The sequence below is a fragment of the Euprymna scolopes genome, chromosome 9 (assembly GCF_053919585.1).
Source record: "Euprymna scolopes isolate OS-2025 chromosome 9, ASM5391958v1, whole genome shotgun sequence".
NCBI lineage: Eukaryota > Metazoa > Mollusca > Cephalopoda > Sepiida > Sepiolidae > Euprymna > Euprymna scolopes.
In genome coordinates this window covers 87,311,512-87,328,611 of record NC_136490.1, presented here as the reverse complement: position 1 = coordinate 87,328,611, position 17,100 = coordinate 87,311,512, and the positions used below count along the sequence as shown (strand labels likewise).

General features: G+C 29.6%; 1 protein-coding gene across 2 annotated transcripts in view; it reads right to left on the bottom strand.

The window, feature by feature from the left end:
* The window catches only part of LOC145284761 (uncharacterized), a 35,069-nt gene that overhangs the window by 3,931 nt on the left and 14,038 nt on the right, over nucleotides 1–17,100 (bottom strand). For both annotated transcript variants that reach the window (XM_080133727.1, XM_080133728.1), the window contains exons 2-4: nucleotides 8,415–8,553; nucleotides 4,191–4,333; nucleotides 683–860 (exon numbers count right to left, since the gene is read on the bottom strand). In XM_080133727.1, coding sequence (XP_079989853.1) covers nucleotides 683–860; nucleotides 4,191–4,333; nucleotides 8,415–8,553 — 460 coding nt within the window. The remainder of the gene's footprint in view (nucleotides 1–682; nucleotides 861–4,190; nucleotides 4,334–8,414; nucleotides 8,554–17,100) is intronic.

Sequence of the window (17,100 nt, the reverse complement as noted above, 5' to 3'; positions counted from 1 at the left end):
TGACACCGTCCTTGTTTCAAGCAGCTGACTAACGTTCCCATTACCGCCACATTTTGACAATATCAAAAACTTCTATCACAATTGCATTGGCATTCAATAAAAGTTTGAACTGAAATTCTTTTGGTCCTTGCTTCCATATGCTCATTTAATATAACAGAATTAAGTAAACAGTCGCAAAAGAATTAACGAATAAACAGTTGAGAAGAATTAACAAATAAACAGTCGAGAAAAGGATAGACGAGAAAAAAAATAACAAGAAAACAAATAAGGAAAAGAATAGTGTCGAAAAGAAAATCGTCAAGTAGAGAGTTTACTCTTTCAGAAAATGCATTAATAGAATGACGAAAAAATCTTCATGTAGTTTTTGTTTATTAACCTTAAATTCAAAGAATTGTAAGGGAAAAATCTTGTTTACAAGATCAGAGAAATTACAGAAATTAAACAAAATTAAAAGTACCAAGCTTTTTCTTTCTTATACTTCCTCAATTACAGCAGCAACAGTCTTTATAACTGGTTGCATAATCAGTAAAGTAGAATAGATTATTTGATATCAATAAAGATGAAATTATTTTCAGCCTAATCTTGATTGTTTGTAAACTCTTTCTTTGAAATTTCTTCTCTCAAAGGACATGCTTTAATTTTTTGATTGAATAAGTGAGGAATTTGTATGAAAAAAGCTCACCTTTTTGGCAACAGTAGAAAGGTCTAGAGCAATATCAATTCCCGAGGCTCCTGCACCAAGACATAGAATAGTTTTACCTGTAAAAGACTTAGGGCTTCTGTAATCATGACTGTGCATGGTGTTACCTTTAAAGCTGTCAAGTCCAAGACAGTTGGGAATGTTGGGGACCGAATAATGCCTGCAAAACAAATTACATTCTATTAATAACAGAAATGATGAATATAAAAAAAATAAAATATACACACTTTTAGAACAAAGTTGTCTGAAATCACTCACTTAGAAACGATAACTTGTATTACTATCTTAAATAATTCATGATGGACAAAAGAACAGTTTAATTTATGAAAAAAATAAATACAAATAAATATTTTCCATATTAATAAATTCAAATTGAAATAATGAACTTTAGTGAATGCATATATAAAATATAGTTATCCCCGAACAAGTATTTTCTTGTCTATAGCTCATCAGTGTGACTATATATATAACAAGTGTATTTATGCAGAGTTTTAAACCTGAATGATTGGTCACATCCCAATGCAATCAACAGCCAAGTATGTGTATACCAACAAACTCATCACTGACAAGAGAATTTATAATGTTATATATATATATGTTATCATGCTACCGGTGACCAAGAAATCTATTCTTTACAGGAATATATATATATATATATATATATATATATATATATATATATATATATATATATATATATATATACAATATAACTACTTCATTTATTCACATAAATTTAATATACGAAAGTATAGATTTATGCGTAAACTTTAAGTATTTACTTCAAAAGTGCTCAATACGTAGGTAGAGCTAGTTAGTAATTTATAAAATCTGACAAATCCTATAGTTGGATGAAATGCAGAATATTCAGTGTAGCTTAATCGCCATATATATTTTATAAATTACTATATATATACATATATGCGCTTTATATATTTGCTTTAAGCTAAGTGGAAATCATTATTTTACCTACGAGAAAACTCAACCTATATAAATAGGAAGCATATGTATATATAAAATAAAGTCATTCACAGGTAGCTTGTTTCATTGTCTATGATGAAATATGGATAACCATATCAAGTATTTCTACACCAAGCTCCGAAATCCAAATAGTTGGTCACATTTTATTCTATATATTTGTCCTGTTAATTATCGTATAAAAAAAACAAAACAAAACAAAGAGACGTGTGCTCCAATGCTTTTTATTTTTGTTGACTACTCTACCAAAAATCAAATTTGAAAAGAAGAATCTGTTGAGAGTAGAAGTAACTTTAATTGGCATAACATTTAAATGATCCAACCATTTGTGAAAAAAAGACATGCTATTTGCCCTTTTATATATTTCAGAGGGAATAAACAACTTGGAATATTTACATGGATTAAAAGTGAAGTAAAAAATACTTGAACTTCATCAGTAAAAGAAAAAAAAAACATTTAGTGGTTGGCTACTAAAATGTCATGTTATGGTATCATGAAAATATGACAGACAAATTTTAAAATTGTAAACTATACTTAACAAGGAAAATTGATTCCCCTAACTTCAGACAAACAAACTTTTGCTATTAAGAAAAGAAATTGAAAAATATTTTTCTTGAATAATTAAATAATTGAATAACTTTTACATTGTCTTCATACTAATAGATTTTTATAATCATGTCTACTGAATCAAAGTCTACCATAGAGAATGATACTTCATTTAACAATGATTTTGATTCATCATAAATTTCAGCCAAGCAACTTTTCACAATAAATTAGTAAATGAAAGATGAAAATAATTTGATGAAACTTGGTATCCAATAAGCTCCATAAAGTAGGAACAGCACAGATCATCGGAGGCAAAGTTAATTTCCACACATACACACTACCTTACATACAAATATCATAGAAAATAATTTAACAAAAATGTAAATTAAGAAAAATTCATGAATAATTATGTAAAGCATACAATTAAAATTACTTTTTCTTCTTTATATAACAGAAATTTTTTTAAAAATCTTATAAATTCTTAGAGGATCCATATGGAAATATTGTAGAAATTTTCAGGTGACTAAATAATTATTTCGAATAATATAAATAAACATATATACATATAGTAAAGGAAAATTGAAATGTTTATATAATATATAAATCAGAACATTTAAAATTATCTTTAAAAAAAAAAGTAATTTTAAATTGAAACAAAGATAAGCAGGATAAAAATAGAGGAAATGAAATGAATTGATTGGCTCGTTTCTTAGATCATTAAAACAAAAATGGAATTATTTGTAATTGCAATAAAAATTAAAAATAGATTAACGATTTTATTAAAAATTAAAGTATTACTGAGAATTATGAAAGTTATATTACATCTTAATGTTGCAAATATTTTTTATATCTTTTTAAAGTGTTTTTATATCTTTAATAATAACTTGATATCTTTACCATTGCTTTTGAAATTATAAATGTTTATTATTTAATTATTAAATGTTTAAATCCTAATTCAATAGAAATCAACAAAAAAAATACACTAATTTAAATAGCTTAATAAATAGCAAAACTAATCAATATAAGTGTTATTTGAATTTTAATTCACATTATTTATAATTATACTGGTGTCATTTTAGTCATAGTAACAATGTTTGGGTGGTTGTAGTCTCCTAAATTTCATTATATATCTGCCAATATCTATTAAATTCTAGGAATTTCTAAACTAAAACCATTATTTAATGTATATAAACAGATTGCTGTCATAGAAATGTCCATGCTAAAATAAAGCATGTCTTACTTTAGATATTTTGTGTTCCTTATACAAACTAAGTAATTCAAACTTCACTGTGTTAGATTCTAATGGCCTTATATTGGAGCTTTTAATAATATTAATAATAGTAATAAAAGCTTTTCAAAAAGCCTTAAGAATGGTCAAGTTACACGTAATGCAAAACTAGCTAAAAGACAAAAATCAAGATATGACGAAAGAAAGTTGCCAATTGCTGGAGTGTATTTTAAGTCAGTCTCTTGGATAAAAAGGCTTTATCTGAGAGATTCAATTTACCGGATTAATTTGTTAAATCCAATGCTCAGTTTACAAGGACTCGTTTCCCTTTTAAAGACAGAGCAACACTATAAATGAAACTGGTTCAGTTTGAAATTGTTAGCTAAAGCAGGTTTAGAAGGCTATAATCACAAAATTGAAAATATTTGTCTGATTGAAAATAAGGTAATTGAATATATATTTCACTTAAAAATCAATAATTTAATTGTATTTTAAAAAAAAATTGTTTGATAAACTTTAATATTTTCCTAATATGCAATTTTGTGATAAAATTGTAAACCATAACATCTATTTTTATCTTCCCCCCCAAAAAATTAGAAAACCAAATAGTTTGATTATAGAACATGTTCAGAAATGAATAAACAGTAACTTTAAAATATTGCCGAGAAGACTTTTCTATTCAAAACAATGGATGAATAAGGAAATGAAAAAGGAAAGATTTGTTAAATATGAAAATACCCATTGCAGACTATGATCGCATCGAAGTCTTCTGTTTCAGCCACCACCGCCGACGGCTGCACTTTTTTGTATGTGATGCGCCATCCAACAGAGCCAGCATTTGCAGAACGTCGTGGCTCCACATGTTGGATTTGTGTCTCTAGCTGCAAGATTTAGTGATTGTGAAGCACAGAGCAAGTAAGACATTTAACGTGTGTTGCAGAAAGGAAGAAAGAACAAACATATGCATTTCAGTTTCTTATATCATTTGATCTTAGATTTTTTTTATAAATTACTAGGCAGACCTAGTAATACATACTGGCCAGAATAAAACCTAATGTTTAAAAAATAAAAATAAATATTAAAATAAAACTGAAAGAAAAAGAAGGCATTCAAATATCATACAGCATTTTTATATTTAAAATTTAAGGTGTAACTTTAAAAATATCTGATACTTTATTTAATCATGATACACATTTCTTAGAATAGAATAAAATTGAATTCTGTGGTAACATTTAATGCTAAAACTAGAACACATGTTCATATTAGTTAAAAACTGAAAACATAAATAGACTGATATTGTTGTAGTATATTTTGACACAAATTCATAACAATTCTTCAAAAATAAAACAAGACAAACCATCATCTTACCGATCTTTTAAAGAGCATATTTCTGTTTTCATATCAGTTGTTTAATATAGTTGAAATTATTTAAAAGCTATTCAAAGTTTATAGAAGTAATGATATTTATCATAAAGTACATTTTGCTACAAAAAGCAATTTAAAATTAGCAAGTCTCTTAACCAAAAAAAGATTTTAGTGAAAGTCATAGAGTTTCTATGGACCGTCGGATTATCTCCAGTAAAAATGAGTATCTTATATCAAAATTACAGGATATTAAAGTTGATGCTATTGATCAAAATAAAACATTTTCAAAAATGAATATGGATGCTAATTGTTAAGATGTTTATATATTTTCTTTCTTATTCATCTAATTTCTCCATTGTAAAAAATTATATAGACTAATAAAAAGAATTATTTTAACTGGAAAACAAACATTCGTTAAAATGCATATGACTACACATGTAAACGTTTAAATTAAGTTTTAATTTTAAACAAGTTCATTCAATTATGAAGGACATTCCAAAAGTAATGCCTCCTATTTTTTATTCTGACTGAATGGATCAAAGGGGATTGCAAATTGCATTGTTATGATGACTGAATTTATGCATTCAGGACCTGAGAGTTTCATCTCTATTATAGATATTGATGATATAAGACTAAGAAAGCAACTCCTGTCATGAATGTGCATCAGAAACAGAGATGAGTCAATGAATTCCTCTACATAGAAAAAATTAAACTGATCACCGGCGCCTGTTGGACGTTCATGAAGTTGTAGTTGATATCAGCACATTAAGGAGAGGTGTTCATCGATTTCTGGGCGGTGACAAAGCGCACTCTAGACACCCATGCACAGCCACCACCCCAGAAAACACTGTGCCTCGACCATGCTGATCAGCAAATAATGATGAATGAAATGCGTGTATAGTTGAATGTGAGTGTCAGTGCACTGGAAACAATGTTGTCCCTAGGATACATCAAAGTGTGTGCTAGATGGGATCCACAAATGGGTGATGAGACATGGTGTCAGCAGTAAGAGCTGAGGTTTAAACAGCATAGACGGAATAGCATCATTCATACTCCCCAGCAAAGAAGAAGTTCAAGATGCAGACATCTGCAGGCAAAGTGATGTGCAGTCTTCTGGGACAGGAAGGCGTCATCCTCTTAGATTTCTTAGAACCAGAGTTGACTGTCAACTGACCATTATGTTGAAACATTGACAAAGCTAAGGGCCTAGATTGCCTGTGTAAGGTCAGAGAAAAGGGAAACATTCTGTTTGCAACACGAAAATGCCATGCCACACACACGGTTGAAGACCACAGAATGTGCGTCCAGACAGTGCTGTTTCACCCACCATATAGTCTTGACCTGTCACCATCAGACTTCTACCTGAAGGATGCATCATATGGGTAGCATTTCTCTGAAAATAACACTAATTGCAGCCATGAAAAAATGGGGACCTTGGCAGACACTGACTTTTATGACAGAGGCTCTCGTTCATCTTTGGCAAAAGTCATTGAGAATGATGATAACTATGTAGAAAAAGAAATTTTGACGCACAAAAGGTTGCTTGTTTTAATGGTACCACTCCCGTCTTTATAGCTCTTCAACCTTTTAAGTTTAAAAAATAGGAAGAATTACTTTTGGAACAACCCAGGAGTATGTTTGTCTTATAGATGATTCTTCAGATTCAGGTTTATCTAGATAAAAGACCCTTTCTTTTCTCTCCCAATGATTTGAAGGATGACATTTTAGTGATATACCGAAAGAGCTTTATTTCTTTCATTTATTCAATTCATCAATCTTTATAGTCTATCATGCACACACATTTACAGCTTTCTTCTATTTACTCATGAAGGCAAGCGAGATGTATAGTTTTAGTAATAGATTAGACTAGAAAACATTCCACAAATATCTGGAGTATTTTGCAAGTTCAAAGTTAACAAGTTTTATGTACAAGAGTAATAATAATCTCAAAAGTTTTTAGTTATTTAAATTACCCTTCTTGAACCAGACATCAGTTAAAGATGGAGGAGTGATTAATAGATCAGATCAAAAATCGATAAAAGAATGGCACCATGTGAATATAAAAGAGTCAGTTTGTATTAACTAATTAGTTAATCACATTATCAAACCTTGGAAATATTGATAGTATTCAGCAAAACTACAAAAACAAAAAACCATAAATTATAAAGAAATCATAAAATCAATTTAGGATGCATATACATTTTAAAATCACTGATTTTAGGAATGCATTTAAAAAACATTTTTGCAAAAAGAAGTTGAAAATTAAGCCTACATAACTCTTGTCATTTTAGTACAGAGATTATATTTAGAATTTAATTGCAAAGAACCATCCAATTTTACTGTAAGCTGTTTTCAATAAAATTAAAATCTGGACTTCATATTTCAGTGGTTGGATTCTTCTTTTATTTTCAAAACATTTTTCCTGTGTTTATTTAGCTGTTGTATGTGTGCATATCCATACACATTTATAATTATTTTTATTATAAAAGACTTAAAATATATATAATTTGTTAGTTGTCAATCAAAATAATCAAATTCAGTTTTTTCTAAAAGTTGTTAAATTGTTTTTGAGACCATAATTTTAAAATATGAATGTGCAGCCATATTTTTTATGTTTTCATGACATTAGATATGGTGTCATGCTAAATCCACTCCTTTTAGCTGCCAGCATAACCAAAGTGCCAATTTACATATGATCCAATACTCAATAGAAATTAACTTCATAATATTCAGTTTAACATTTAGTTTTTATTTTATACTAGCCTGGGTGCCTGGTGTTACCCAGGTGTTTGGAGGTGTGTGTGTTGAGAAAAAAAAAAAATTTGTAGTAGGCAGGCAGGATTGAACCCATACCGCAAAGGAGGAAAAGAATGTGAAAAAAGAATGTGACGTCTTTGCTGTTGCATTCATCACTAAACCGGAAGTGGTGAAGGTTTAAATTAAGGCTAGTCAATCAAAAAGATGGGATGATTTTCTAAAATATTAGCGAAAAAAAGCAACCCCTCCTTATAGAAAAGTACCCAGTTGAAGGTGAAGGAATTAATGTTTTTAGCCAATTTTTTTATATTTGTCGTCTGAAGGATTGAGCTTCAAAATGATACTGACCCCATTAGGATCCGTTGCCTTTGTTGAAAGTTTTAGGCAGACATACAAACATACATACATACATACATTTAAACAGGCAGGTGAGATTTATATTATAGATGCTGGCATGTGTTGGACAATTTTTAGAAACTGATTTCCAAAATCTCTAGCCAAGTCATTGTCCTTCTTTATCTCAAATTCACCCTTATCATTTCCTCCCATATTTAACTTGGTAAACTGACCCTACTACCTCAACTGTTCTACTTGATAATTTGGATCATAAATTTAAAACTTATCCATCATTCAGTGAATTCAACAGTCATCCATTTCTTTGTTCAACTCTTTGAACAAGCAGGGTGTGCTGAATCTACAGAGTTCCTGGTGTTAAAATTCTTCTCATGCCAATGTACCAAATGACCAAGTATCTGAAGTAAGTTGATAACATTAATTATACTCTTAGATTAAAAAATTCAAAGGAATAATATCAATAGAAAGCAGAACAGATGTACATACCTTGGCATGCTTCATCAGGTCAAAATGATTGGCATAATCTTGAAGGTAGTCTTTCACATGATGATGCTCAATGAATGAAGGAAGGCTCTTTTGAAAATTAAAATCAGGAAAAGCCATAACTTCTTTTGGCAGATTGGTCCTACAAAATAAATTTACCAATAAGCATCAAAATTCTGAACCTGAAAAATTATAAAATAAACAATTATCTTGATGCTTCTACCTACATACAGAGAAAATACATTTATGCAGTATGTTTTATATTTAACTAGCGGGGGGTACCTGGCGTTGTCCGGGTGTTTGGAGGTGTGTGTGATTTTGGGTAAATCAAAACTCCAGGGTGGTGGGGGTGGGTAAAATAAAAATAAAAAGTTTTGGGAGGTAAGTATGAGGATCGAACGCGAACCCTTGAGGCAAAGTTGGAAATTAAAGTGTGAAAAAAAATGTGCGATGTTAACCATTGGGCCACTGCGAAATACTAATGGAAACACGTTTGAATTTATTTAACTATTTAGAATTGGCAGGTGCACGTTTTAATGACTTAATGTAGTAAGCTTTGATTGTGGGCCAGTATTTACTGTGGGGCAGCTTTTTTTATTTATTTTCTGTTTCCCCAAGATGTTGTGGGGGAAACCAGCTCCCCATAAAAAAGGGATTGTCCAAATTGAATAGCAATTCTCTGATATAAGGAAAATATTTCCATATTGATCAAAGCTGATTGCTTTCGGACATTTCAGGCGATCGCGACCGGAAAAAAATACCGCCAGAATTAGTGTTGCTTTTATTATATGAAAAAGCCTAATCTACATGTGGCGAGCGAAAAATGTTGAATATTTATTTTTTCAAAGTCGAGCAAATTAAATAGACAGGCGACCTCCGTTGTTAACTCGTAGATATTATGATTTATATGTGATATAAAAAGTTTTAAGAAGTTGTGAGCCGACCGATCGCTTCTCGGAAAAAAGCCTTTCTTAGACATACACAAAAAGCGAACATACATAGACACATTTTTGCTTTTATTTATATAGATTAGCAGTACTCGCTAACCGGCGTTGCTCGGTGGAAGAGTGCCCCACCCACCCCCAATAAAAATTATAGTACAGTTGTTGTTGCTGCTCCCCAACCCCCAACCTTGTGTTACAAATGACTTTCGGAATAGACACCACCAACTCCTCATGGTAAGAACAGCTATCGGAATGTCAAGAATGGGTGGAGAGAGGTGGTGTAGTAAGGGTATTGAGCAACCACCGACCGTTAAAAAAAAAAAAAAAAAAAAAAAAAAAATTAAAAAATTAAAAAAAATATTAGAGGCCGTAGGCAGCCTGGAAAAAAAACAAAACAAAAAAAAACATCCATTTAGCCGTCAAAGCTGTGGTAATGTAGACTGGTTAGTTACGGGCTCCGCGACTAAAAATAGTTTGTCTCAAAGTTTTATTAAGAAGCAGAAATTTATTTACGAACGAAAACATAGAATCCCATCCTTAGGAACTTAAACGAAACTTCCTTCTTGTATTTATCATTTACTAGCCTGGGTGCCCGGTGTTGCCCGGGTGCTTGGAGGTGTGTGTTGAGCAAAAAAAAAAAAAAAAAAAAAAAAAAGTGGTAGTAGGCAGGCAGGCTCAAACCTGTACCGCAAAAGAGGCAAAGAACGGGGAAAAAAATTGTGACGTCTTTGCTGTTGCACCCATTGCCAAACCGGAAGTGAAAAATGTTTAAATTAAGGCTAGTTAATCGAAAAGAGATGACTTTCTAAAATATCAGCAAAAAGCGACCCCTCCCTATAGAAAAGTGCCCAGTTAAAGGTGAAGGAATTAATGTCTAAATAGTGTTGGGACGATTCCTAATTTTTTTCCGATTCCAGGAAAATGTTGATTAACGATTTTGATGCCAAGTACGATTCCGATTCCTGTGAAATTGTTGTTTTGAAATATACCATTATATAATCGGAAGTTTTTGTGTAACGAAAAAATTTGGTACAGCGAAAAAGTGGAAATACAATTAAGGGAATTTCAAAAATGATTTGAATTTTTCGTAAAATTTCTTTCATTGAAGATAAAAGTCAAAACACATATTTTAACCATGAATTAAACATGCACCATGAAATTAATAATCAATTTCAAGAGTTATTTTATATATTAAAAAATATAAAGAAAAAGTAAGTCATAATTAATTCAACAAAAATACAACATCAAATTTCAAGGGAATAACATGTTTTGTTTATCTTTTGATATTCATTTTTTTGTTTTATTTTCTCTCTATCTTCGATAACTCTTTAAAATTTAACATGTTTTTTGCAGCTTCAATCGCTAACTGATTTTTATTCCACTTTCTAGAATATTCCTATTTCTAAATGAAATTTAAAAATAACTAAATCTTCGATTAAATTTTTTAACCTTTTATATTCAATTGTCTCAAATTATTCCTATTTATTTATTTGACTTTTTAAAAATATTTTTAACAATAATAATGTTATTTTTTAAATCTAAATAAATTGGTTCATTTCTATATTTATTTTTATTATATCATTTTATACTTATCGTCCTTTAATGTTTATTCTTATTTAATGTCTTAATTTACCTCTTTATTTCTATATAAAAAAAAGTAAGGGTTTGTTTTACTATACACAGATTCAAAAAAGTTGTCACAAAACAAAATATAGAACAAATAAATGTTATCAAAGGCAAGATAAGTTATTTTTCTACCTAACTGGATATGTTTTTAGTGTTTTTATTTAATGCAACATGTTTATTTCACTCGGAAAACATACAGTGTTTACCAATGTATTGGAAAATTGAAAATGGCGCCCGACTCTCTTTGACACGGTAAGTTTGGGAAATGAGTTACAAATAAAAAACTAGACAAAATACTGTTAAAAACCCGCTGAATATATGTCAGCCTATATCACGGTGACATATATTGAGTGAGTTTCTAACAGTATTTTGCATAGTTTTTATTTTTAATTCCTTTTCTCAAACTTATCATGTCAAAGAGAGAGTCGGGCACCATTTTGACTTTTTCCAATACATTGGTAAACACTGAATGGTTTTTCGAGCTGAATAAACATGTTACATTAAATAAAAACACTAAAAACATATCCAGTTAGGTAGAAAAGTAATTTATCTTGCCTCTGATAACATTTATTTATTCTATATTTGTTTGTTTTGTGACACCTTTTTCGAATCTATGTGTACAGTAAAACAAACCCAAAAATCAAAGAAATTTCGAACATTACATAACGAAGAAGTGAAACATAATGAACAAGTGAAAACAAAGGCAAGATAAATCAACGTAAAAAGGAAAACAGATTTTTTTAAACAGCCAAATTTAAATGTTTGTTTGCATAAAGCAATTCAACAAATTTTTTTTTTTTTTTTTTCAATAAAGAAATATTTTTGTAAATAAAACAATTCGGAAAGGTTAATTTACTTTCTATATCCATCATTCAAAGGGTCAATAAGCACTGGTGTCACATGTCACGTGACCTAACTGTTCAGATTTTTCAGAATGAGGCTCGTCTGCTGGACCTACTTATCTCAGCTGCACCAATTTGACTTAGCTTGTTTTATTTTTTAAATATAAAGGTTGACAAGACATTTTTCATTTACTAATGAGATTTTCATTCATTTACTAATGGAAGAGTGTCGGTAAAAAAAAAAAAACTTGCCAAAAGATAAGCGTCCTTTTTTTAATTTAATTTTTTTTTTAGTTACCAGTCAGAAAAATCGCTGATTTTTAACATGATTTACTCGCAATGAGAGCACTGTAAAATATTTTTTCTCTAAGGGTTAAGTATTCATCAACTTTTTCATGGACTTGACGTAGTTAGGCTGTTTTAAACTTCACTCACAAATTAAAACAATGTTACCTTGTGGCCCCTAAAGTTTTAGTGCAAGTGCAAACAGATAACTAATCATAGGTCTTGAAGTTTCAAAACAGTTTTATACATAAATAAACTTCGCTCACAAATGAAAACAATGTTACCTTGTGGCCCCTAAAGTTTCAGTGCAAGATAACTAATCATGGGCCTCAAAGTTTCGAAACAGACAGACAGCACCTATGTATGTGATGGAATAAGAAAATTCATAGATAAATAAAGATTACCTTTAAAGTAGTTAATAAAATTCTTGTACATCATATTAAATATGTTATGAAAAGTTCTATGACGCTTTGATATTTCTAAACTTTATCGCCGAAACTGGAGACGCCATTTTATTTCACGCACCTGTCATTGAAATCCAAGGGAGAAATCAGTATTTTAAATAATGACTGAAGCATGAAATAAATAAAAAAATTAAACTAGATAATGATTTTTCGGTTTCATTTAAATTAATTTGTTGTTGATCCTTCAAAGTTGCTTTAATTAAAAAAATGTTTCATTAAAATTATTTATTTGTTCGAAAAAAAAAAAAAAACAACAAAAAAACTATTTTATAAAAATCCAATGTTGCTTTCATTACAAAATTGTTTTATTAAATTTATATTTTCTTATACAAACTTTTCAATAAATGTTTTTACAATTATATTTTGATAAATTTTTATACAGTAAATGTCTTGGCTTTCAAATGGCGCTCGGCAGTTTAGACAATTATGAATATGTCCTTTTCATTTTCTGTTTTTAATAAAAATTATATATATATATATATATATATATATATATATATATATATATATATATATATACACATACACGTTTCATGAAAAACTTTCCGTTTTCATTAATTAAATCGAAACATTTCCAATTAAACAATTACAGATGTATGTTCTCTTTCACTTTCTTTATTTACTTTTTTTCATAAAAAATTAAACTAGATATTATTACTTCCGGAAGGAAGTAATAATATCTAGTTTAATTTTTTTTGTTATTTATTTCTAACTTTGATCATAGTTTAAAATACTGATTTCTCCCTTGAATTTTAACAACAGGCATCTCCAGTTTCGGCGATAACAGCATTAATCTCACTTCAAACAAACAGTTCAACTTAAAAATATAAGCAAATCGTAATGAAAGAATCGTAAATCTAAGGTATTTTTTAACGATATGATTCTGATTTCCCCCAAAATACACGATTCTTATGATTAATGATTCCGATTAATTGTCCCACCACTAGTTTTAAGCCAATTTTTCGATATTTATCTTCCGAAGTGTCAGACTTCAAAACGATACCGATCTCATAAAAATCCGTCCCTTTGTTGAAAGTTTTTGCAAGACATACATACATACATTTAAACAGGCAGGTGAGATTTATATTATAAATCATTTTTTGTATTAACTGCAATACTTGGTTTCAATTATTTCACATATCACCATAAGAAAAAAAAAAAAACCTAAATAAAAAAATAAAAGAAAACACCCCAAAAACAAATGAAGGTTTTTCTGATCATTTCGATATTAAAAAACAATAAAACTGTATGAAGTCGATAATAATTAAAAAAAAAAAAAAAAATTTGGTTGGGTACAAACGTGCGACCCATATGTTATAACGCGGGCTACTATCCATTGTGCCATGAAAACGGCTCTGAAATAATGTTTTGCTTTTATTCTATTTAAAGCAAACAATGATGCATTGATGAAATGAGGTCAATTCATTACATTGTTTTAATCTCTCTCTCTCTCTCTCTCTCTCTCTCTCTCTCTCTCTCTCTCTCTGCTGATACAATGATTTAATTTCTATCTCTCTCTGTAGGTTGGTAGATAATTAAATTCTACTGTATAAGATTATTTTTTTGCTATTGTTTCTTGTTTTTTTTACTATTTTTGGCTGTTAAGTTTTCTACACTTTAACTAAGTTAATAATTAAATTTAAATTAAAGATGGATGCTTAGATCATATTTCAAACTGCAGAAGCTAAAACACCCCTCCCCCCTAAAATGTATTTTGTAAAATCGATTTGTAGCGCTTTTAAGAATGGTGAGACAAAAAGAAAAGGGGAAAAACAAAAACAAATAGTCAGTAAATAATTGTTAACAAAGAAATTCAGTCTGTATTTAAATCAAAGAAAAAAATGTATAATAAAATGGAAAGTTTAAAATGTAAATAAACCCAGAAAAAAAAAGAAGCAAACTGTTGGAAACGATAGTTGGCTATAATGTAATTATATGTATGTATCGGTAATGGAGGACAGTAAATTGGTATTGTGTTCATTAATTAAAGAGAATATTTTAATTTTAATTCTAATAATCCATGGAAAGGGGAATGGCTTGTGTCAACCAATGAGAATGCGAGAAACAAGTATCGGGAGACGTTAGTATTTTTAGTATAGAAAAAAAAGGAAGGGAAATGCTGTCAAATAGTGAATAGATCATTTACATAGGAAGGCGTCTAAATTTAAGTCCCCTGTGGGTATAAATATGTGGCGTAAGTGGGTGACGGTGGGAGTACTTGCAAAATAGGAGGAAAAATGGGAACTACTTTCTCTGTAGGCTATGGCAATAATGCCGCTCCTAGGATTAAATCTAATATTTAAATATTATTAACTAATGTGTCTAAAATATCGTTCTATAGTTAAATAAGTTAATGACTAATAGTGTAAAAATAATAAATTTGTATGTGTCATCCGTTGTTGTAAACCAACAGTATTTTGGTTCAGAAGGGAAAAACTGCGCCTCTTTTATTATATATAGGGATTAAAATATTTTTCATATGAAATATAAAACTAATAAAATATAAAACAATTTAAATGAAAAATTCTTATGAAAATTGGAGGTATTTAAATTGTCACAAAGGGCTTATAGTTAAATTAAACTAAAACAAGATGGCAACAACCAAATGAACCATTCTTATTCTGAGAAGCAATGTTCAAAAATTTATAATGATCAGGTAATTAATTTATAATGATCAGGTAATTAATTTCAGTTCTTATTCTGAGAAGCAATGTTCAAAAATTTATAATGATCAGGTAATTAATTTATCATGATCAGGTAATTAATTTCAGTTCTTATTCTGAGAAACAATGTTCAAAAATTTATAACGATCAGGTAATTAATTTTAGTTCAGGCAAACAAATATTGTATAACTTTATACATGCAAAAGGTGTTTTAAAAATCTGGTAATTATTTATTCTTAGGTTTTGATACGGAGTAATAAAGAATTACTCCAAATTTTCTTTAATTTTTTTTTAGCTTATCTATATCTACTCCACTTTCTGTGCAAGTTTCTTCCCTATTGACTCAAAAATGGCTGGGCCAATTTTTATGAAATTTGACATGAAGGCATTTTATGTGTCTGGTTGTGTTCTCAGATAGGTTTTGTATTGGAATGTTTTCAATAAGTATCGATAATCAAAATAATCTGATAAAAGAAGGAACAGGCGATTTTTGACCAAAGTTAACTTACACAGCATAATATTACAAGTGCATTTGAGAAGTTTTATTACCACACAAGCTGAAAGGCCTGACATAAAATCAACAGTAGGTTCTTGACAGGGGTGTATTCAAAATGAATATTTCTGTTTAAAGCACAATTGCACCATGATACTTGACTTTTTCATTTTAAACTTAAATTCAAACCAATGTTATCGCACAAGCAATAAGGCCAGGCATATAAAATAAAAAGTATGTTCTTTGATATGACAGGGGTGCATTTGAAGTGAATAGTTCTGTTTAGAGCACAATTGAAGCATGATACTTGACTTGCATTTCAAACTTTAATTCAAGCTGTAAAAAATAATTTTACAAAATCAACAGTAGGTCCTCTACAGTGTAATGTAGACTACAATGTATTGTGAACTAAATTACTCAGGGACATGTGAAGCTTCCTCTCGATGCACTGCAATGGGTCTCCAACTAGAGCAGGCAATCAATTGATTGAAAAATAGGCAATTTCATAGAATTCGATGACAATAAAAATATGGAAGTGTGAAACTTGTTTATCATTATTCAATCCCAGGCAACATCAAGTCTCCCAGCTCGTGAATCGATAAAATTGGATAAATTTTGGATTTAAGGTATCTAATCTTTTATCTATGTACAATTATGATTTTATTGATAAAAAATTCAATGATTTTGACAAGAGCTTTTTTTTAGAAGACTGAAGGGGATAAGAGATAGGAAATAATTTGTGTGGGCCAATAATTAATGAGTGGAGCTTATAACCTACTTAATCGGTGATTGGTGTAGGCTCATATAAGTTGTTCAAGCATAATCAATATCTAACTGATTTATTAAAAAGCAATTTATAAAAATAGATTAATCCAAGTAGGAAAAATTGGTCTGACATTATGTAAAAATAACATTATGTACTCTTCATCACTTAAAAACGTAAGTAGCATTCCCAAAAGATTATTGCATTTTTTAAAGCAAAGTCACGCATTTGTTAAGGGGGAGAGGGAAGGGGTGGAGTAAAAAAAAATTCAATAATTATAAGTCCGGGTGACAGCAGCACCTGTCCCCTTAAAAAAAAAAACACTTCTATAATCGAATCACTAAACTTAAGTGCAGGTGACACCACTCACAAGAAAAAAAAAAGTTACATTTAAGATTGAACTAGAAATGGTTATAGATCATTCAAATGCTATCTGGCTAGAAAGTGAACAATCATTTTACATTAAATTTATATACAAAACTGATTCCATAATCTAAATTATAAAGTAGTTGATTTTTTTTTTCTTTGAAAAGCTTTTTATCCAAGTTTTTCAGAGTGTTCATACTTAATAGCCTCAAAAAATGTATAATCTCATTTTTAGAGGGTGGA